The 23,857-nt window shown below is 41.8% G+C and overlaps 1 protein-coding gene across 1 annotated transcript in view; it reads right to left on the minus strand.

Moving 5' to 3' along the window:
* The window catches only part of ITPR3 (inositol 1,4,5-trisphosphate receptor type 3), a 580,258-nt gene that overhangs the window by 363,588 nt on the left and 192,813 nt on the right, over positions 1–23,857 (minus strand). The window contains exon 15 of the mRNA XM_073575604.1: positions 2,663–2,824. Coding sequence (XP_073431705.1) covers positions 2,663–2,824 — 162 coding nt within the window. The remainder of the gene's footprint in view (positions 1–2,662; positions 2,825–23,857) is intronic.

Raw genomic sequence — 23,857 nt, forward strand, 5'->3', positions numbered from 1 at the left:
ATATGTTTATTTTTGATAAGATGGGGACAATTCAGGGGGGAGGGGGGTGGGGTAAGGGGACTGCGTTCCCCTGGGTTGTTATACCTGTTTTGTTGGAAAATGTTCAAATAAAAAATATCTGATTTAAAAGAAATTCAGCCCTGGCATTTGAAATGACACAGGCCCATGCTGACCCTGTCCCCAAGCACCAGATGGGATATATTACTAATATTACCCTGGATGGAGGAAAGCAATATTTCTAATGATACCCGTGGCCTGCTTGGTAAGTGACGGAGTCAGCGACTTTGTGCTCCGCCACAACTCTTAACAGTATGGGTGTCTTGAGAACACCGATTCTGTTAACAACGTAGCAGACAAGGTGGTCCATGACCAGACAGGCCCTTCTGGCATTTGCCAGAATTGCCAGATGGCCAGTCCGGCCCTGCTTACTCTGTAAATCCCTTGGCCTCCTGCATCTGATTGCAACAGTACAAAAGCTGCACCGAGTGATCACTAAATGAACATATCCATCATGGAGCACAAAGTGACATGCTCATTATGGATATGTACATGAAATGACTTGAAGGGTGAAATACAGTTTTACCATGTCAATAATAAGACATTTGAATAACATTACCTACCTAAATTCTGTAAAAAGCAAATCAAGACAGCAAAGATTGAGACAGAGAGACTCATTGCCAGAGAAAGTAAAAATAATCCCAAAATATTCTTTAACTACATAAATAGTAAAAAACTAAAAAATGATAGTGTTGGTCCCCTTAAAAATAGTCTGGGTGAAATGGTGGATGAGGATGAGAAAAAAAGCCAATATGCTAAATGACTTTTTTTCAACAGTATTTACACAAGAAAATCCCATGACGGATAACATGATCAGGGATAAAAAATTCTCTGTTAAATGTTACCTGCTTAACCCAGCAGGAAGTACGGCGGCGTCTAAAAATCACTAAAATTGACAAATCCCCGGGCCCGGATGGGATACACCCCCGAGTACTGCAGGAATTAAGCACAGTCATAGATAGACCATTATTTTTAATCTTTAAAGATTCCATAATAACAGGGTCTGTACCACAGGACTGGGGTAAAGCAAATGTGGTGCCAATATTCAAAAAGGGGACAAAAACTGAACTTGGAAATTATAGGCCAGTAAGTTTAACCTCAACTGTGGGTAAAACCCTGGAGGGTTTTCTAAGAGATACTATACTGGAGTATCTGGAGTAGAATAAACTCATGACCCAATATCAACATGGATTTACAAGGGACCGTTCCTGTCAGACTAATCTGATAAGCTTTTATGAAGAGGTAAGTTCTGGACTGGACCAAGGGAATGCAGTGGGTGTGGTGTACATGGACTTTTCAAAAGCTTTTGATACGGTGCCACACAAAAGGCTGATACATAAAATGAGAACAATGGGGATAGGGGAAAATATGTGTAGGTGGGTTAAGAGCTGGCTCAGGGATAGGAAACAAAGGGTGGTTATTAATGGAGCACACTCAGACTGGGTCACGGTTAGCAGTGGGGTACCACAGGGGTCAGTTTGGGCCTGCTTCTTTTTAACATATTTATTAATGACCTTGTAGGGGGCATAGAGAGTAGAATTTCAATATTTGCAGATGACACTAAACTCTGCAGGATAATCAATACAGAGGAGGACAATTTTATATTACAGGAGGATTTATGTAAACTAGAAGCTTGGGCTGAGAAATGGCAAATGAGCTTTAATGGGGATAAATGTAAGGTCATGCACTTGGGTAGAACGAACAAGATGTATAATTATGTGCTTAATTGTAAAACACTGGGCAAAACTGTCACTGAAAAAGACCTGGTGTATGGGTGGACGACAAACTGGCATTTAGTGGCCAGTGTCAGGCAGCTGCTGCAAAGGCAAATAAAATAATGGGATGCATTAAAAGAGGCATAGATGCTCATGAGGAGAACATAATTTTACCTCTATATAAGTCACTAGTGCGACCACACTTAGAATACAGTGTACAGTTCTGGTCTCCAGTGTATAAGAAAGACATAGCTGAACTGGAGCGGGTGCAGAGAAGAGCGACCAAGGTTATTAGGGAACTAGGGGGTCTGCAATACCAAGACAGGTTAATACACTTGGGGTTATTTAGTTTGGAGAATCGAAGGCTTAGGGGTGATCTTATTACAATGTATAAATATATGCGGGGACAGTAATAAGACCTTTCTGATGATCTTTTTACTCTTAGACCTGTGACGGGGACAAGGGGGCATCCTCTACGTGTAGAGGAAAGAAGGTTTAAGCATACTCAGACGCGGATTCTTTACTGTAAGAGCAGTGAGACTATGGAACTCTCTGCCATATCATGTTGTAATGAGTGATTCCCTACTAAAATTTAAGAAGGGACTGGATGCCTTTCTTGAAAAGTATAATATTACAGGGTATATACACTAGTTTCCTTAATATTGCGTTGATCCAGGGAGCTAGTCTGATTGCCATATGTGGAGTCGGGAAGGAATTTTTTTCCCCAATGTGAAGCTTACTGTTTGCCACATGGGGTTTTTTGCCTTCCTCTGGATCAACATGTTAGGGCAGGTTTGGATAGGATATCGGTTGAACTAGATGGACTTAAAGTCTCCCTTTAACCTTAATAACTATGTTATTATGTTACTATGTTACATTAGCTACATTACCTGGTTCTTTCTATAGTCATCCTGAGAGTGGCGGAGAACTCGATAGCAGAGTCTGAACATATACTGGTATGGAGCATTTTTTTGGTCAGATAGCTCTTCAAGCCTAAGTAGAGGACCATCACCTCCTTTGTCTTTAAATGGTGCTTTAAGGATTCCAAAAATCTAAAAAAAAAAAATATGAAAGGGAGACCAAGCGTTCCAAAGAATGAAAGAAAATCATTAAATAACGTGTAATACATGGCCATACGTGACCGATAATAGTTCAAATATAAAAAAACGACACTTAGACATTAATCGTGGAAGAAAAGTGGCCATGTGTGTATTTTGGGTTAATATAAATAAATATTAAAATCCATTAATAAATACAACCATATAAATAGCCAATATTACCAAAACCAAGAAACAATCCGCCCCTTATCGGGCGATTTTCCCACAAAAAGAACACGCGACAATTACTTGAAACAGGGGAGGGGGGGTGGGAGGTTTGAATCTTCTTATCTTCAGTGTAGATCGCTGACTGAGGAGAAAATGGCTAACCTCTGTGTTTATATAATACAAAAAAGACCGCCAAAATGTCTTTTCACCAATCATAGCCTGTTTAAAACGGCGCTAACCAATGAAAACATAGCCAGTTAAAACCATTTCCAGGCAGATTCCACCTCACCTCAGGCTTAAATTAACCTTTTAATATGATAAACTTAATGAAAATACGGTCCGCATGGCCATGGGACCCCCCTTTTATTTCTGCATGTTTATGGGGGGGACTTACAGAAATGAGAAAAACTAAGGAAATCTCTTTGAACAGAAAATAAAAGAAATCTAGTGCTTAGAAGGTCTTAAAATTTTGTACATATTACCTTGAATGAACAACTTTACATGACAAATTGCTTTGTGTCATTATTTATTTAACAAAAACTAGGCCAAAATGCAAAAGGGATGTGTGAAAAATTAAGTATACCCTAACTGCTTCCATAAGAGGTAAGAGTGTAAGTAGCAGCCAAGTGATTTTAAAGGGAATCTGTCCGCAGGTTTTTACGACCTCATCTGAGAGCAGCCTGATGTAGGCAAAGAGAAGCTGAATCCAACAATGTATCACTTACTGAATTTTTCGGATTATAAGACAAATTTTTCCCCAAATTTAGGAGGAAAATGAGGGTGCATTTTATAATCCAAAGGTAGCTTACCAGGGATAGTGGGTGTGCCAGCAGTGCGAGGCTGCGGGCCCTGGGCTTTAAAAGGAATCTGTCACCTATTTTTTCCGCATATAAGATGCGGCCACCGACATCAAGGGGCTTATCTACAGCATTCTATAATGCTGTAGATAAGCCCCCAATGTACTCTGCTCTGTACAGGTGCCGGACCTCTCTGACCTTTCCCGGTGCCTGCGCACTGCAGTACTCTGCTCTGCCCTCAACTGGGCAGAGCAGTACACCTGCGCCGGAGCCGCTATGGGAAGCAAAGAAGAGGACATCATTGCTAGGCAGATTCCACCTCACCTCATTCTTAAATTAACCTTTTAATATGATAAACTTAATGAAAATACGGTCCGCATGGCCATGGGACCCCCCCTTTATTTCTGTATGTTTACGGGGGGGGACTTACATGGCCATACATGACCGATAATAGTTCAAATATAAAAAACGACACTTAGACATTAATCGTGAAAGAAAAGTGGCCGTGTGTTTATTTTGGGTTAATATAAATAAATATTAAAATCCATTAATAAATACAACCATATAAATAGCCAATATTACCAAAACCAAGAAACAATCCGCCCCTTATCGGGCGATTTTCCACGAGCCAGGGCTCAAAGAGACATGGCCCCGCTCCTCCACATAGACAGCCACCTTTCAACCATCGGTTGTAAGTCTAAATTAAAAATGTCCAGGCCTATGTCAGATAAATGAACCAGATCTTGCCTGTAGAGGCCCGCAATAAATCCCTCGAGTTGCACGTGTCTGAATGAAAAACCGTTAATCAGAGGTAGAAATTTTTGTAACCCCCTATTGATACGTATACGAATTTTATTCAAAAATTGAGAACCGTTTCTCATCCAAATCAACCTTGGGACGATCTCAGAGAAAATGAAGGCTGTATTCGGAAAGGATTGTCTCAAGAATGAAACATCCGATCTCATAATGGCTAGCAAATCCAGCGTTCTCATTATCGCTAGATCATTACCTCCAACATGAAATAATACTAAATCAGGTAAAGGAAATAAATTAGAACATTTCTTAAACTCTAAGATGAAACTTGACCATTTCATTCCACGCAATCCATGCCAGAATATCTGAATCGAAGCGGGGCTGAAAGACAAGTTCTCTGAGTAATAACGAAGCTTAGCCCTCTTCTGGGCCCAATAAACAAAAGAATGGCCGATAATCCAAACAACCAACGGGCCTGAAATTTAAATAAAATATTAGTAATCATATAAATTATGACGAATATAAATTTTAAATCTTGATGATTCCAATCTGCCCAATTTTTTGATTCTTGAATTAGATAGGCCAGCCCGGGCCGCTTCGTCGCGGCCCCAATTCTGAATGAATGGGAGGTAATTTTTATGTGCTCTTTACCAAGAATCTGCAGACATCTCTTCAATAAAGAATTAAATTGAAAATTGGTAACCGGAGAAAAATCTAAGTGCAAGAATAACGGGCCTGGGGATTCTGGTCTAAACCGAAACCATTTTTTAAAATTAACCACTGGGCAAATAGAACGGTCGGGAAAACTGTTAATTTTAATTCTGCAACCTCTATCTGCTTGATCTGTTTTTGATTTTCTTATGAATAAAATTAAGAAATCGTCGTATATCTCAACGTCCGAAAACAATAAGCCAGAAATCGCAGTTTTTGTTGGAGATACCAATTCGCCAGTACGAAGTGCTCCGAAAAAGGCAATTAAAAATGCGGCAGAAAACAATAAAGCTTCGCAAGTGTTGACGCAAACCTTATGCAAAGAAACACAAAGGTCTTTCAACAATGAATGGGAAATCGGACGTCTAGCATCTGGTGTAAAATTACTTTTTTTAAAACCTTTTAGGAACTGTTTGACAGAGAAAAAGGAGGAGAGAGGTTGACATCCGAAAATTTTTTGAAAAAATGAAACTCCATAAATTGATTTATTCACTGCAGATTAAGCTATGCCTTTATTTACTAGGTATTCCGTAAATTTCAGGCCAGATAGTTTGTTGGAGTCTTCTGGATTTAGTGAAAAATACTACAAAAATTAAACCAATGCATCCATGCGGCCAAATACTCGGCCCATGATCGAGCGGAAAGTGACTGTTGACTAAAATGAGGAATCAGATCTGTACCAAGTCCCAAAATTCCTGAGGGCAGGGGGTCGCTTCTAGATCTGCATTTGGAACCTGTTGGTAAAATATCACTTGCTGATTTGACAATAAAGAATCAGTCGCTTTTTTAAAACTACTAGCCCCCAAATTTGCTTTAAGCCAAATATTAAATTTCAAGCACAGTAATGTTAATTGCCTCAATATTTCAGCAGCCCATTTATTTTTTGAAGACAAGGTGTTGATGGAAATTAGGAAGCCTAGATTTTTAGACCATAAGATGATCCTGGAATTCTGAAGAACAGATCCCCATAAAAAGATGCCCATGAGTGCAGCAATCAATTCTAATACCAAATTATCCTTATCTACACCGATAGAAATCCAAAGTAGTGGAATCTTTTGGACTGTCCAGTGAGAGTTAAATAAAATTGCGCATCCTTCCGAGTTGCTGATCGAAAAATTAAACAGGAAATTATCAGCTGAAATGAAATTCGATTGCCAACAAGACTTTCCATTAAAATCAGCAAGAAATCTTAACCAAATCTTGGCATCCTTCTTCAGGTCAAAGCAATTTCTGATATGAGAATTTGGGGATGAAAATCCTTTAGACGCTTCATACAGGCATCTTGAAAATGGCCTACCTGTTTGGATTAACCCTAGTTGCAAAATTGAGTAGACCCAATAGAGATTGTAGGTTCTTTAAAGTAATCTTGACTTCTGTATCTGTACTTGTTCCTGCCTTGCTACTGTAATGCTCTGAATTTCCCCATGGTGGGACGATTAAAGGATTATCTTATCTTATCTTATCTTGACTTCACTGACAAAATTTACTAAAGCGTTGTGAAGCTTAGCTACCTTGTCAGACGGGAGTCTTGATTCCATTGCAGTAGAATCCAGTGTTATGCCTAAGAATTCAATAAATCTACATGGTAAAACTGTCTTTTCATGTGCGATTGGAACTCCGAAATTCTCACATAGACTAATAAAGTTGGAAAGAGCTTTGGAACAATCAAAAGTGTTGGATGGGCCTACCAGTAAAAAATCGTCCAAATAGTGTAAAATACCAACATTGCTGGTATTCCTCTCCAAAACCCAATGTAAAAAAGATGAAAAATTTTCAAAGTAGTAGCAGGACAAAGCAAAGCCCATTGGCAGGCATTTGTCAAAGAAATAATTGCCATTAAAATAAAAACCTAAGGAATTAAAGCCATCAGGATGAACTGGAAGGAGCCTGAATATGGATTTGATATCCGACTTAGCCATCAAGGCATTAAGACCAAATTCTCTCAAAATATCAATGGCAGTGTCAAATGATGCATAGCTGACGGAACATAAAGAGCTATCAACCTGGTCATTTAAAGAATCACCATACGGGTATGATATATGGTGAATCAATCTAAAAGAGCCAGGTTCTTTTTTGGGGACAATGCCCAATGGAGAAATCCTGAAATCTTTAAATGGAGGGGTCGAGAAAGGGCCAGCAAACCTGCCCAAATCCAATTCACTATTTATTTTCTCTTTAGCTATGTCATTGTGAAACCTTAACCCCTTCACCCCCAAGGGTGGTTTGCACGTTCATGACCGGGCCAATTTTTACAATTCTGACCACTGTACCTTTATGAGGTGATAACTCTGGAACGCTTCCATGGATCCTGGTGATTCTGACATTGTTTTCTCGTGACATATTGTACTTCATGTTAGTGGTAAAATTTCATTCAAATAACTTGCGTTTATTTGTGAGAAAAATGGAAATTTGGCGAAAATTTTGAAAATTTCGCAATTTTCCAAATTTGAATTTTTATGCCCTTAAATCACAGAGATATGGCACCCAAAAAACTTGATAACTAACATTTCCCACATGTTTAATTTACATCAGCACAATTTTGGAACCAAAATTTTTTTTTGTTAGGAAGTTATAAGGGTTAAAAGTTGACCAGCGATTTCTCATTTTTACAACACCATTTTATTTTTACGGACCACATCACATTTGAAGCCACTTTGAGGGGTCTATATGATAGAAAATACCCAAAAGTGACACCATTCTAAAAACTGCACCCCTTAAGGTGCTCAAAACCACATTCAAGAAGTTTATTAACCCTTTAGGTGCGTCACAGGAATTTTTTTGAATATTTAAAAAAAATGAACATCTAACTTTTTTTCACAAAAAAAGTACTTCAGGTTCAATTTTTTTTTATTTTACCAAGGGTAACAGGAGAAATTGGACTGCAAAAGTTATTGTGCAATTTGTCCTGAGTACGCTGATACCTGACATGTGGGGGGGAACGACTGTTTCGGCGCATGGCAGAGCTCAGAATGGAAGGAGTGCCGTTTGACTTTTTCAATGCAAAATTGGCTGGAATTCAGATCGGACGCCATGTCACGTTTGGAGAGTCCCTGATGTACCTAAACAGTGGAAACCCCGTACAAGTGACCCCATTTTGGAAACTAGACCCCCCAAGGAACTTATCTAGATATGTGGTGAGAAATTTGAACCCACAAGGGCTTTACAGAAGTTTATAACGTACAGCAGTACAATTAAAAAATCATATTTTTTCCACGATAATGATCTTTTCACCCCAATTTTTATTTTCCCAAGGGTAACAGGACCCTAAAAGTTATTGTGCAATTTGTCCTGAGTACGCTGATACCCCACATGTGGGGGTAAACCACTATTTGGGCACATGGCAGAGCTCGGAAGGGAAGCAGCGCCATTTGACGTTTTTGGCTGGAATTGAGATCGGACACCTTGTCGCGATTGGAAAACCCCTGATGTACCAAAACAGTGGAAACCCCCCACAAATTACACCATTTTGGAAACTAGACCCCCTAAGGAACTTATCTAGATGTGTGGTGAGAACTTTGAACCCCCAAGGGCTTCACAGAAGTTTATAACATAAAGCCGTACAATTAAAAAATCATATTTTTTCCACAAAAATGATCGTTTCACCCTCAATTCTTATTTTTCCAAGGGTAACAGGACCCTAAAAGTTATTGTGCAATTTGTCCTGAGTACGCTGATACCCCACATGTGGGGGTAAACCACTATTTGGGCACATGGCAGAGCTCGGAAGGGAAGCAGCGCCATTTGACGTTTTTGGCTGGAATTGAGATCGGACACCATGTCGCGATTGGAAAACCCCTGATGTACCAAAACAGTGGAAACCCCCCACAAATGACACCATTTTGGAAACTAGACCCCCTAAGGAACTTATCTAGATGTGTGGTGAGAACTTTGAACCCCCAAGGGCTTCACAGAAGTTTATAACATAAAGCCGTACAATTAAAAAATCATATTTTTTCCACAAAAATGATCTTTTCACCCTCAATTCTTATTTTTCCAAGGGTAACAGGACCCTAAAAGTTATTGTGCAATTTGTCCTGAGTACGCTGATACCCCACATGTGGGGGTAAACCACTATTTGGGCGCATGGCAGAGCTCGGAAGGGAAGCAGCGCCATTTGACATTTTTGGCTGGAATTGAGATCGGACACCATGTCGCGATTGGAAAACCCCTGATGTACCTAAACAGTGGAAACCCCCCACAAATGACACCATTTTGTAAACTAGACCCCCCAAGGAACTTATCTAGATGTGTGGTGAAAACTTTGAACCCCCCAGTGCTTCACAGAAGTTTATAACGCCCGGGCGTGAAAATAAAAAAATCGTATTTTTTCCACAAACATGATCTTTTAGTCACCATTTTTTTATTTTCCCAAGGGTACCAGGAGAAATTGGACCCCAAAAGTTGTTGTCCAATTTGTCCTGAGTATGCTGATACCCCATATGTGGGAGAAAACTACTGTATGGGCACACGTCGGGGCTCGGAAGGGAAGTAGTGACGTTTTGGAATGCAGACTTTGATGGAATGGTCTGCGGGTGTCATGTGCATTTGGAGAGCCCCTAATGTACCTAAACAGTGGAAACCCCCCACAAATGACGCCATTTTGAAAACTAAACCCCCTAAGGAACTTATCTACATGTGAGGTGAGCACTTTGAACCCCCAAGGGCTTCACAGAAGTTTATAATGCCCGGGCATGAAAATAAAAAAATCGTATTTTTTCCACAAACATGATCAATTAGTCCAAAATTTTTTTATTTTCCCAAGGGTAACAGGAGAAATTGAACCCCAAAAGTTGTTGTCCAATTTGTCCTGAGTACGCTGACGCCCCATATGTGGGAGAAAACTACTGTATGGACACACGTCGGGGCTCGGAAGGGAAGTAGTGACGTTTTGGAATGCAGACTTTGAGGGAATGTTCTGCGAGTGTCATGTTGCATTTGGAGAGCCCCTAATGTACCTAAACAGTGGAAACCCCCCACAAATGACCCCATTTTGGAAACGAGACCCCCCAAGGAACTTATCTAGATGTGTGGTGAGCACTTTGAACCCCCAAGGGCTTCACAGAAGTTTATAATGCCCGGGCATGAAAATAAAAAAATCGTATTTTTTCCACAAACATGATCAATTAGTCCCCAATTTTTTCATTTTCCCAAGGGTAACAGGAGAAATTGGACCCCAAAAGTTGTTGTCCAATTTGTCATGAGTACGCTGACACCCCATATGTGGGAGAAAACTACTGTATGGACACACGTCGGGGCTCGGAAGGGAAGTAGTGACGTTTTGGAATGCAGACTTTGATGGAATGGTCTGCGGGTGTCATGTGCATTTGGAGAGCCCCTGATGTACCTAAACTATTGAAACTCCCTACAAGTGACCCCATTTTGGACAGTAGACCCCCCTCGGAACTTATCTAGATGTGTGGTGAGCACTTTGAACCCCCAAGTGCTTCACAGAATTTTATAACGCTCGGACGTGAAAATAAAAAAATCATTTTTTTCTACAAAAATGATATTTTTGCCCCCAATTTTTTATTTTCCTAAGGGTAACAGGAGAAATTGGACCCCAAAAATTGTTTTGCAATTTGTCCTGAGTAGGCTGATACCCTACATGTGGGGGTAAAACACTGTTTGGGCGCATGTCAGAGCTTGGAAGGGAAGGAGCACCATTTGACTTTTTCAACTCAGAATTGGCTGGAATTGAAATTAGACGCGATGTTGCATTTGGAGAGCCCCTGATGTGCCCAAACAGTGGAAACCCCCAATTCTAACTCCAACCCGAACCCCAACACACCCCTAACCCTAATCTCAGCCCTAACCCTAGCCCTAACCCTAACCCTAATGGAAAAATGGAAATAAATACATTTTTTTTATTTTATTATTTTTCCTTAACTAAGGGGGTGATAACGGGGGGTTTGATTTACTATTTATGGCGGTTTTTATGTTTGGCGGCTGTCGCACGCTAAAAGACGCTTTTTATTGTAAAAACAGTTTTTGCATCACCACATATTGAGAGCTATAATTTTTCCGTATTTTGATCCACCGAGTCATGTGAGGTCTTATTTTTTGCGGGACGAGTTGACGTTTCTATTGGTACCATTTTCGGGCACGTGACATTTTTTGATCGCTTTTTATTCCGATTTTTGGGACGCAGAATGAACAAAAACCAGCGTTTCATGAATTTCTTTTGGGGGGGTGCGTTTACACCGTTCCGCGTGCGGTAAAATTGATAAAGCGGTTTTATTCTTCGGGTCAGTACGGTTACAGCTATACCTCATTTAGGTCGTTTTTTTATGTTTTGTCGGTTTTATGCAATGAAAACTATTTTATATAAAAAATAATTATCTTTGCATCGCTTTATTCTGCGAGCTATAACTTTTTTATTTTTTCGCTGATGATGCTGTGTGGCGGCCCGTTTTTTGCGGGACAAGATGACGTTTTCAGTGGTACCATGGATATTTATATGCATCTTTTTGATCGCGCGTTATTACACTTTTTGTTTGGCGGTATGATAATAAATCATTATTTTTTGCTTCGTTTTTTATTTTTATTTTTTAAGGGGTTCGCTAAAGGGGTTAACTAATGGGACAGTTTTATAGGGCGGGTCGTTACGGACGCGGCGATACCTAATATGTGTACTTTTATTGTTTTTTTTTTTTTTTTTCAAAAAATGGATTTATTTGGGGGAATATTTTTTTTTTTTTTTTGTAATTTATTTGGCGATTTTTTTAAAATTATTTTAACACTTTATTTTTATTTTTTTTTTACTTTATTAAATAGTCCCAGGTGGGACATCACTGTTCTGTGACAGATCGCTGATCTGTCACATCACAGATCACTGTGACAGATCAGCAATCTGTCACAGGCAGTGCACAAGGCTTCCTCATGCCTGCGCTTTGCAGGCACTGCAGGAAAGGAGCCCCCGGCAGCAGCGCTGCACATTGCGCTGCCGTGGGGGGCTCAGGGAAGCACGGAGGGAGCCCCCTCCCTGCCGATGCTTCCCTTTAAACCCCGGTACACCGTGATCATGTTTGATCGCGGTGTGCAAGGGGTTAACGTGTCGGGGGCGGTCCATGACCGCCCCTGACACATTGTGCCGGGTGTCAGCTGTGATAATCAGCTGACACCCGGCCGCGATCAGCGGCGCTCACCACGTGGGCACCGCTGATCGCGGTAGACGTACTATCCCGTCCATGGGCATAGGGGCCCGGGTCCCATGGACGGGATAGTGCGTCGGATGTCAGGAAGGGGTTAAAGAAGGTAAATTACTATCTTGCAACCTGTGCCATTAAACGGAGGGACATGGAAACCAGAAGAGAAACCATTAAACAACAATTTACTGCTCTCCTTGTTTGGGTAAGTATTTAGCCAAACTAACATGTTTTCCAGATTCACTGGAGTCGAAGCTTTTAGAGTTAGCATCTTTGACCGTAGATTGCAGGGAGGCTTGCTTTTTAAAACATTTTGCTGCCGGGTGAGAATTGCCGCAAAAGAAGCATTCATGCCTGAACTTACAATTGTGCAAAACAGAAGCCGCGGAGACACCATCACGTTTCTCAACGCAAGCAATGACCAGCCAGGTCTTTCCCCGGGAAGGAACAACCACGGGAAGGGCAGTCTCCAATGAAACTTCCCATCCTACCAGCCAGTTTCCTACTCCACACTGATGAGGGGAAATACCCCGAAACAGCTGTCTGTGGATGGATACCATGTTTTGGCATAGGTGGTTTCCTTCATTGGAGACTGCCCTTCCCGTGGTTGTTCCTTCCTGGGGAAAGACCTGGCTGGTCATTGCTTGCGTTGAGAAACATGTGATGGTGTCTCTGCGGCTTCTGTTTTGCATGTTTTGCATATTTCCCATAAGGGATGGGAGCAGTGCTCTAGGATCACTGCGTTGAGAAACACGTGATGGTGTCTCCACAGTGTTGGATGTTGATCTCCATGAGTTCATTCATCCTCATCTTCACTGAACTTACAATTGTGACTCCATTTGCAAAAGGATTCATTAAAAGCGAAACAAACCCCTTTTCTACTAGCTGTATTTGACAACTGTTTGGAAAAAGGCTGCCTCTGAGGGAGCATTAGGTTTAACCATAATCCAACATCTTTAACCCCCAACTCACTTGGGGGTGAACAGCTAATTTCTGCCTAAATGCTTCGTCATAAAGAAGCTATGCAGAACCTCCAAAATTTCTGTATGCCTCGAGGATGATATCTAGATGCTGAAACAATTTACTGCACAGGCTAGGGTATTTTTCTCCTAGGACGGACGAATAAATTGAAAATGCCTGCAACCAATTGTTAAAAGATTTTGGAGATACCCGCTTGTTTTCCTCCGAATCAAACTTATCGTCTTTTTTATCAAATTTATTCGAAATCTCTCTATGAGGCAGAAGGGAGAATAAATCAATATAACTACCTTGCCAAATAAGATCTTTTGTGCTTGAATTTACATGGAAGCCTAATGGAGATAGCTCGCAAGTAAGGGCTTCCTTAAATGTGGTTTTGGGCAAGGGTAATCCCACTGCCACAGGGTCATTAGACAATTAATATCTGTACTTTCCAGAGGCTGTGACATGGGAGGGATAGCTCCACTTAATGTCTCAGCTAAAACATTTCTAAATATTTTTTTTATATCCTGCATGGACATGCACACATCAAAGTTCTCACCCTTCCTGGGACTGTTGTCAGGCGACGATTGTGGTGGAGCACAGCCAGCGCTCAAGCCCTCCATGTTGGGCGAGCACCGCTGAGAAGGTCAGGATCTGCAGAGTCCTCTTCTTCATCGGAAGATGCTTCCCGCTGCTCCGGCAGTGCTTGTATAAAAGGCGCCGGGGCATTATTTCTCATGGCCGCCGCGGTGCTTGTACAACCGCGACGCCCTTCTGCCCTGCCGGCGGAAACAGCTGCTGGGCCAGGCCCTTGACGATGACGACTAGAATCCCGCGCTGGGCTGCGAGATTTGCTAGCTGCTGGGCGGCGGTATTCTCTGCCTCTCTCGTGACGGGACGTCCTGAAGCGCTGAGGAGATGATGACGGGGAATAGGCCGATGGAGGACGCCTTTTCCTTCCGCTGGACACTGAGGCTGTTGTGGCTGGAGCCTGCTGAAATTGCGGCTGTGACTGGGAGCACGGGTTTGAGGTAATGGGGGTAGCGTCAGATACTGCCAAATTAGGTTTCATAGCTAGGCAGTTCTTCAGCCAGTCCACACCATCTTCCTCCCGGCCCTAGACAGCATTTGTTGAGGGAGGGCTTCCATAGCTTCAGGGAGAATCTTCTTATCTTCAGTGTAGATCGCTGACTGAGGAGAAAACGGCTAACCTCTGTGTTAATATAATACAAAAAAGACCGCCAAAATGTCTTTTCACCAATCATAGCCCGTTTAAAACGGCGCTAACCAATGAAAACATAGCCAGTTAAAACCGTTTCCAGGCAGATTCCACCTCACCTCAGGCTTAAATTAACCTTTTATTATGATAAACTTAATGAAAATACGGTCCGCGTGGCCATGGGACCCATGTTTAGGGGGGGGGACTTACAGAAATGAGAAAAACTAAGGAAATCTCTTTGAACAGAAAATAAAAGAAATCTAGTGCTTAGAAGGTCTTAAAATTTTGTACATATAACCTTGAATGAACAACTTTACATGACAAATTGCTTTGTGTCATTATTTATTTAACAAAAACTAGGCCAAAATGCAGAAGGGATGTGTGAAAAATTAAGTATACCCTAACTGCTTCCATAAGAAGTAAGAGTGTAAGTAGCAGCCAAGTGATTTTAAAGGGAATCTGTCCGCAGGTTTTTACGACCTCATCTGAGAGCAGCCTGATGTAGGCAAAGAGAAGCTGAATCCAACAATGTATCATTTACTGAATTTTTCGGATTATAAGACGAATTTTTCCCCAAATTTGGGAGGAAAATGAGGGTGCATTTTATAATCCAAAGGTAGCTTACCGGGGAGAGTGGGTGTGCCAGCAGTGCGAGGCTGCGGGCCCTGGGCTTTAAAAGGAATCTGTCACCTATTTTTTCCGCATATAAGATGCGGCCACCGCCATCAGGGGCTTATCTACAGCATTCTGTAATGCTGTAGATAAGCCCCCAATGTACTCTGCTCTGTACAGGTGCCGGACCTCTCTGACCTTTCCCGATGTCTGCGCACTGCTGCTCTGCCCTCAACAGGGGAGAGCAGTACGCCTGCGCCGGAGCCGCTATGGGAAGCAAAGAAGAGGACATCATCGCTAGAAGATGGGAGGCGCTGGACCCGGACCGCGACACCCTCCGGACCCGGACCGGACCGCCCCTGGGTAAGTATAATCTAACTCGTTTTTTTTATCTTTCAGGTTACATTACAGAATGCTTTAGATAAGCCCCTGATGGCGGTGGCCACATCTTACATGCAAAAAAATAGGTGACAGATTCCCTTTAATCAAAATGTTGGAGGTGAGTAACTTAATTTCCCAGCAACCATTTTCCTGAAGACCACCAGAAGGGAAATCAAAGGGTAGGTGATCCCTCTCAGTGCCAACATTTTATGAAAGCCCAGGGCCCACAGACTCACACCGACGGGACACACCCTCCTCCCAGGCCGCAGCATTGCCCCACTCCTGCCGTCAGCCTTCTCCAGCAGTGATCCTGCCTCCTGTGATCCCACTCCATTGCAGCTGCCCCCCTGGTATGTTACTGTAAAAATCAGACTATAAGATGCACCAACATTGTATTTAAAAAAAAAAAAGTTTTACCTATTTTCCTCCTCAAAATTTGTGGTGTAAGATAACAGCACCTTTATGAATTTAAGGCTAGTTTTACATTTTCGCTTTATAGCGCTGTGACGGCCTGCGCACGGCCGCCGCTAAGCCCCGTCCCCTGCCGGCTCCCTGCCCGCCCCATCCGGTCATCGCCGCCTACTAGCGCACATGGGCGCTTGTGATCTGCGCACCCTATCTTTAGCATAGGGTGCGCAGATCGTGCGCTGGCCGTGCGCTAGCAGGATTTTGCCGTGCGCTGCGCACTTTTTGAAATGCAACATGCTGCGTTCGGCGCACACGGGCGCACCTTCAAAAGTGCGCAGCGCACACCAAAATCCTGCTAGCGAACGGCCAGCGCACGATCTGCGCACCCTATGCTAAAGATAGGGTGCGCAGATCGCAAGCGTCCATGTGCGCTAGTAGGCGGCCATGACCGGATGGGGCGGGCAGGGAGCCGGCAGGGGGCGGGGCTTAGCGGCGGCCGTGCGCAGGCCGTCGCAGCGCTATAAAGTGCAAATGTGAAACTAGCCTAAGTAAGAAATTATGCCCAAAGAGGCTGCAAACAGATATGCACATAATACCATTATTTCATTTGGAAAAAGTTTTTAGCATATACCTTGTTTTTAATAAAAATGGTTTTTAAATAATTTATTTTATAATATTTCTTCCTTTTAAATTTGGTCATATTTAATTCATTTACAGATATTTTTAATGATTAATTAATGGTTCATACATTTTAAAGGTAATTTTTTTTAGGACTGCTCACTTGGAAACAATTTTCCCTTGCCACAGTAGGGAATACACGGCCATATACATAGCTTAACAGTGTTTCCCTCCTATCTAGTTACTCATCTATTTATTTACATATTCTTATCCATTCAATTATTCATGTAGGGCAGTGTTAATAGAGTGGAAATTGTCAATGACACGGTATAGTAAAATAGTCTGTTTAGTATTTTAGGAGTATTTTATCTGGAGTGAAGCCCTTTTACAGTTCGCAATAGAACAGGGCGGACCAATGGCATGCAGTGATGAAGGAGAGCGTGGTTATATTAAGGCAGCGGTAGCATAGGAGACATACCTTGAGAAAGAGGGATGGGTCCCTCGAAACGCGTCGGGTTGGCCTCTGCGTGTGTCCGCTAGGCCTCTGCGTGTGTCCGCTACTACGGACAGGTGACGTCAACGCTAACCACGCCCCCTGCTCGCCACACTACTACACGGCGGCGTCATCGGCCGAGGCTGACCGCCGGCTCTTGCAGCCACGAGCAAAAGGGGATTTTTCTGAGAATGGGAGGACGCTCCCTTGCTCTGGACTACATACAGTGCCTTGCGAAAGAATTTGGCCCCCCTGGAACTTTTCAACTTTTTCCCACATATCATGCTTCAAACAAAGATACCAAATGTAAATTTTTGGTGAAGAATCAACAACAAGTGGGACACATTTGTGCAGTTGAACGAAATTTATTCACTATTTTAAATTTTTGTGGAAATTCAAAAACTGAAAAGTGGGGCGTGCAATATTATTCGGCTCCTTTAACTTAATACTTTGTTGCTCCACCTTTTGCTGCGATTACAGCTGCAAGTTGCTTGGGGTATGTCTCTATCAGTTTTGTACATCGAGAGACTGAAATTCTTGCCCATTCTTCCTTGGCAAACAGCTCGATCTCAGTGAGGTTTGATGGAGATCGTTTGTGAACAGCAGTTTTCAGCTCTTTTTACAGATTCTCGATTGGATTCAGGTCTGGTCTTTGATTTGGCCATTCTAACACATGGATACATTTATTTGTGAACTATTCCATTGTAGATTTTGCTTTATGTTTGGGATCATTGTCTTGTTGGAAGACAAATCTCCGTCCCAGTCTCAGGTCTTTTGCAGACTCTAACAGGTTTTATTCAAGAATGGTCCTGTATTTGGCTCCATCCATCTTCCCATCAATTTTAACCATCTTCCCTGTCCCTGCTGAAGAAAAGCAGGCCCAAACCATGATGCTGCCACCACCATGTTTGACAGTGGGGATGGTGTGTTCAGGGTGATGAGCTGTGTTGCCTTTACGCCAAACATATCGTTTGGCATTGTTGCCAAAAAGTTCGATTTTGGTTTCATCTGACCAGAGCACATTCTTCCACATGTTTGGTGTGTCTTCCAGGTGGCTTGTTGCAAACTTTAAGCAACACTTTTTATGGATATCTTTGAGAAATTGCTTTCTTCTTGCCACTCTTCCATAAAGGCCAGATTTGTGCAGTGTATGACTGATTGTTGTTCTATGGACAGACTGTCCCACCTCAGCTGTAGATCTCTGCAGTTCATCCAGAGTGATCATGGGCCTCTTGGCTGCATCTCTGATCAGTCTTCTCCTTGTTTGAGATGAAAGTTATAGGGACGGCCGGGTCTTGGTAGATTTGCAGTGGTATGATACTCCTTCCATTTCAATATGATCGCTTGCACAGTGCTCCTTGGGATGTTTAAAGTTTTGGAAATCATTTTGTATCCAAATCCGGCTTTAAACTTCTCCACCACAATAGTATCTCGGACCTGCCTGTTGTGTTCATTGGTCTTCATGATGCTCTCTGTGCATCAAACAGAACCCTGAGACTATCACAGAGCAGGTGCTTTTATACGGAGACTTGATTACACACAGGTGGATTATATTTATCATCATTAGTCATTTAGGACAACATTGCATCATTCAGAGATCCACAATGAACTTCTGGAGTGGGTTTGCTGCACTGAAAGTAAAGGGGCCGAATAATATTGCGCGCCCCACTTTTCAGTTTTTGAATTTCCACAAAAATTTAAAATAAACAATAAATTTCGTTCAACTACACAATTGTGTCCCACTTGTTGTTGATTCTTCACCAAAAATTTACATTTGGTATCTTTATGTTTGAAGCATGATATGTGGGAAAAGACTGAAAAGTTCCAGGAGGCCGAAAACTTTCGCAAGGTACAATATTTTTCTCATCTGCACGGACTGAGACTTTTTTCTCAGCAACAGCGGGCACGCAAAAGTAAGTGCCAGTTTCATTACCAAACGGAGATTCAGTGTTTTTGGAGCAGTATTCACCAGTTGCTATTAGTGCGGCAGCCAAGTTTGTTATTCATGTGCGGACCGATTTTTAGGCAAGGTTGCACACTTCACCTGCTAGGGTGCCAGCGGCGTTTAACAAAACTGCACCATGCCAAGCACCAGTGTGATCTTGTTTCAGTAAATCAAATGCTATTGATTCGGTGTTCATCATCATGACCATCTCTATAGAAGCAGAAGTTTTGGCAGTTTGTTGGTGTGGAGCATTAAGGGGTGTGTTGTCAGAATGCCAAGGAGGAAAGACATCAGCAATGATCTTAGAGAAGAAATTGTCCATCAATATGGGAAGAGATATAGGCCGTCCATCATTCTATAGTGAGAAAGATTATTCATAAATGAAAAACATTCAAGATACTTGTCAATCTTCCCAGGAATTAATGTTCCAACAAACTCACTCTAAGGTCAAACTGTGCATTACTTAGAGAAATTGCACAAAATTAAATCGCTACAGATAAGACTAAATTATGACTTGTTTGGAAGGGTTGCCAGGAGGAAACCTCTTATTTCTTAAAAGTTCAGGGCAGCCCTGCTAAAATTTGAAAAAATGCATGTAAACAAACCGCAAGGAATTCTATAACAATGTCCTATGGACACATGGGACTTAAGTGGGGATGTTTGCCAACAATACCCTCTGCCACGTTTGACAAAAAGCAAACACAATCACCTCATACTAACACCATCAAGCAAAGTTGTGGAAGGGTGATATTTTGGTGCTTGTTTTGCAGCCACATGACCTGGACACCTTCCTTATAGTCACTGAACTGATCACTAACTCCTTTGCATACCAAGTATTTTAGAGTCAAATGTGATGGCATCTATCCAAAAGCTAAAGCTTGGCTGTAACTGGATCGTGCATCTGAACAATAATGTCAAGCACACCAGCAAATTTACATCAGAAAGGTAAAAAATCAAGGTGTTGCAATGACTGGTTTGCACGCTAATGACTGTTAAATATTAATAATCCGTTAATTTCTTATAAGACTCAGTTCTGTACATTGCCTTCCACTGACACTGCATGTGCTATTTTAGCAAGTGGTAAATGTCAGCTCCACTACATATTTTTGTAAGCTTGGCTCATGGTAAATGTCAAACTCCATATATACCGAGATCACGTGCTTTAAGAGACGTATATAATTCATGGCTAACTGTAGAGGTCGCTCGTTCCTTCCTTCACCATCATGAGACACAGACGCAAGATGTCATCTCTGCACGGACATAACTGAACAGCTGGTATGTTAATCCAACACACATCCAGAGAAGCTACGCACTACAGGACACATGTCTTTTCAGAGTTCCAGGAAAGAAGGTTACAAGCTTAGTTGTGAACTAATGGACAATCTCTCTTTCTCCTATTTTTATGTTTTTCTGTAATAATCTTTTCTTTGATGGAAGAATCCAAATAAACCACTACAATATTTTTATAAGAACATTTGCATTGTCATATCGCATCTGGTAACTAGTCCTGAGTATTTTATAAGAATACGCATTTTTTTACAATGAACGGGCCAATTTTTACAATTCTGACCACTGTCCTTTTATGAGGTAATAACTCTGGAACGCTTCCATGGATTCCGGTGATTCTGACATTGTTTTCTCGTGACAAAAAGTATTTCATGATAGTGGTAAAATATCTTTGATATGACATGTGTTTATTTGAGAAAAAAAACAGGAATTTGCCCTTAAATCACAGAGATACCGTATGTCACACAAAATACTAACTAAGCAACATTTCCCACATGTCTACTTACATCAGCATAATTTTGGAACCAATTTTTTTTTGTTAGGAAGTTATAAGGGTTAAAAGTTAACCAGCTATTTCTCATTTTTACAAAACCATTTTTTTTATGGACCACATCACATTTGAAGTCACTTTGAGGGGGTCAATATGACAGAAGATACCCAAAAGTAACAGTATTCTTAAACTGCACCCATCAATGTGCTCAAAACCACATTTTTTTCCATAGGTAACAGGAGAAATTAGACTGCAAAAGTTGTTGTGCAATTTGTCCTGCTTACGTGATACCCCATATATGGGGATAAACCACCGTTTGGGCACATGGCAGAGCTCGAAAGGGAAGGAGCGCCGTTTGACTTTTTCAACGCAAAATTCGCTGGAATTGAGATCGGACGCCATGTCGCGTTTGGAGAGCCCCAGATGAGCCTAAACAGTGGAAACACTCCCATAAGTGACCTCATTTTGGAAACTAGATCCCCCAAGGAACTTATCTAGATGTGTGGTGAGCACTTTGAACCCCCAAGTGCTTCACAGCAGTTTATAACGTAGAACCGTAAAAATAAAAAATCATATTTTTTCCACAAAAATTCTCTTTTCACCCCCAATGTTTTATTTTACCAAGGGTAACAGGAGAAACTGGACCCCAAAAGTTGTTGTGAAATTTGTCCTGAGTATGCTGATACCCCATATGTGGGGGTAAATCACTGTTTGGGCGCATGGCAGAGCTCGGAATGTAAGTAGCGCTCCTGATGTGCCTGAAAAAGTGGAAACCCCCCCATAAGTGACCCAATTTTGGAAACTAGACCCCCCCAAGGAACTTATCTAGATGTGCGGTGAGTACTTTGAACCTCCAGGTGCTTCACAGAAGCTTATAACATTGAGCCGTGAAAATAATAAAATCACATTTTCCTCACAAAAATTATTTTAGCCCCAAATTTTGTATTTTCATAAGGGTAACAAGAGAAATTGCACCATACAATTTGCTGTGCAATTTCTATTGAATACACAGATACCCCATATGTAGGGGAATACTACTTTTGAGGTACAGTGCAAAGTTCAGAAAGGAAGAGGTGCCATATTGGAGATAAGATTTTGCTGGAATGGTTTGAGGGTGCCATATCACATTGGAAGATCCCCTGAGGTGCCAGAACAACAGAAACCCCCTATATGTGAACTCATTTTACAAACTACACTCCACAATGAAGTCATCTAGAGGTGCAGTGATCATATTGACACCAGATGTGCCTCACAGAATTTTATACCACAGAGCGGTGAAGAAAGAAAAATTAAATATTTACCGCTAAAATGCTGTTTTAAACCCAAGTTTATAATTTTTCTGAGGGCTAACAGGACATTTTTTATACAACAACCAGGTCCATTTTTTCCTTAGTGCGCCAATACACTACATGTAATCGGGAAATATTTTTCAGGCAAACTGCAAATCTCAGAAGGCAAGGAGAATCAGATTTTAATGTTATGGTTTACAGGTGCCATTACCCACTGGGAGAGCCCATGATGTGCCAGAACAGCAGAACCCCCCCATAAGTGACTCCATTTTATGAACTACACCTCTCAATGAATTCATTTAGGGGTGCAGTGATTATATTGACACCATTCGTGTGTCACAGAATTTTATACCATTGAGCAGTGAAGACAAAATAACTAAATTTTTTCCCACAAAATTTTGTTTTAGCCAAAGATTTTACATTTTCACACAAGTGGGTAAAAATAACAATAAAATTTGTCCCACAATTTCTACTGAACATGGCTATATCCCACATGTGGCTGTACAATACTACTTAGGAATAAGGAGAGACTCGTGAGGAACGGAGCACTATCTGCCTCATGGAGAGCAGATTTTCTTAAAATAGTTTTCAGACTCCATACACAAAGCCCCTAATTGCTAGAAGAGCAGAATCCCCCCTCAAGTGACCCCATTTGGGAAATTATTACCCTTGAGGAATTTATCTACCTGGGTATTTTCCTGAAACAAGCAGCAATGAATGTTGCCGAGTGAAAATTGCAAACTGCCATTGTAATGACCAGTACGCTGCAGTGAACAGTGCGCTCTAGTGACCAGTACGTTGCAGTCACCAGTACGTTATGCTCAACCAGTGCTTCTGGAGGCATGCACGCGTAAGTTAGGCGGGCTCTCATCGTTTCAGAAATGCGAAGAATGGACGCAATATGTGGGTTAGGTATACTGTGGGGCTCAGAAGAGAGGGGGGCATTTGGATTGAGAGTGGAGAATTTACTGGATTTCTTTTGGTTGGTGAGGAGCCATTTCGCTTTTCCAGAGCCTTTGTGCTATTAGTAACGTGGAAGCCCCCTATAGATGGCGGACCTGAGTGAGGACTTGCTTTTTTTGTGGTTTGAATTGAAGCTTTTACTGGGAACATAATCTTTGGGATCACATTTATCCAGTGCTCTACGCTGAGCACTTACTTTGGGGTTTCCATCTAAATCTCTGAGTGACGTGATTCAGATGAAACCCCTGAGGGATACATTCGCTATAGTGAGGCAGCAGAGTTACTCTGGACTCCGTCTGGCCTCTGTTCAGCGGTGTCCTTCTTTTCAGAAGTGCACAAAACTGTGGTCGATGGCACTTATAAGCAATCCTAAAAAGACAGACACAGCAGGATCACAGGTCAGACGGCGTCCACAGTGCCTACATCTGACTCATTATAAGGAATCTTCTGCCAGAGGTTCCGTCTGAATCCCGTATTTCAGAGATATACAAGGAAACCCCGGTGTAAGCGCTCAGCGCAGGATAAATGTGTGCCGAGCTTTACTGCGATCTTTGGGAGGCAGAATGAAAAATAAACAGCACATGAGGAATTTGTTTTATTTATTTTTTACGCCGTTCGTCGTGTGGTATAAGTGATTAGGCGACTTTATTCTTCGGGTTGGTGCGATTACAGTGATACCTGATTTAAGCTTGTTTCACATGTCGGTGTCTCCGGTACATGTGGTGACAGTTTTAACACATACACACATT

The sequence above is a fragment of the Dendrobates tinctorius genome, unplaced genomic scaffold, assembly GCF_039654945.1.
Source record: "Dendrobates tinctorius isolate UK_male_01 unplaced genomic scaffold, ASM3965494v1 ptg000045l, whole genome shotgun sequence".
NCBI classification, from domain to species: Eukaryota; Metazoa; Chordata; class Amphibia; order Anura; family Dendrobatidae; genus Dendrobates; species Dendrobates tinctorius.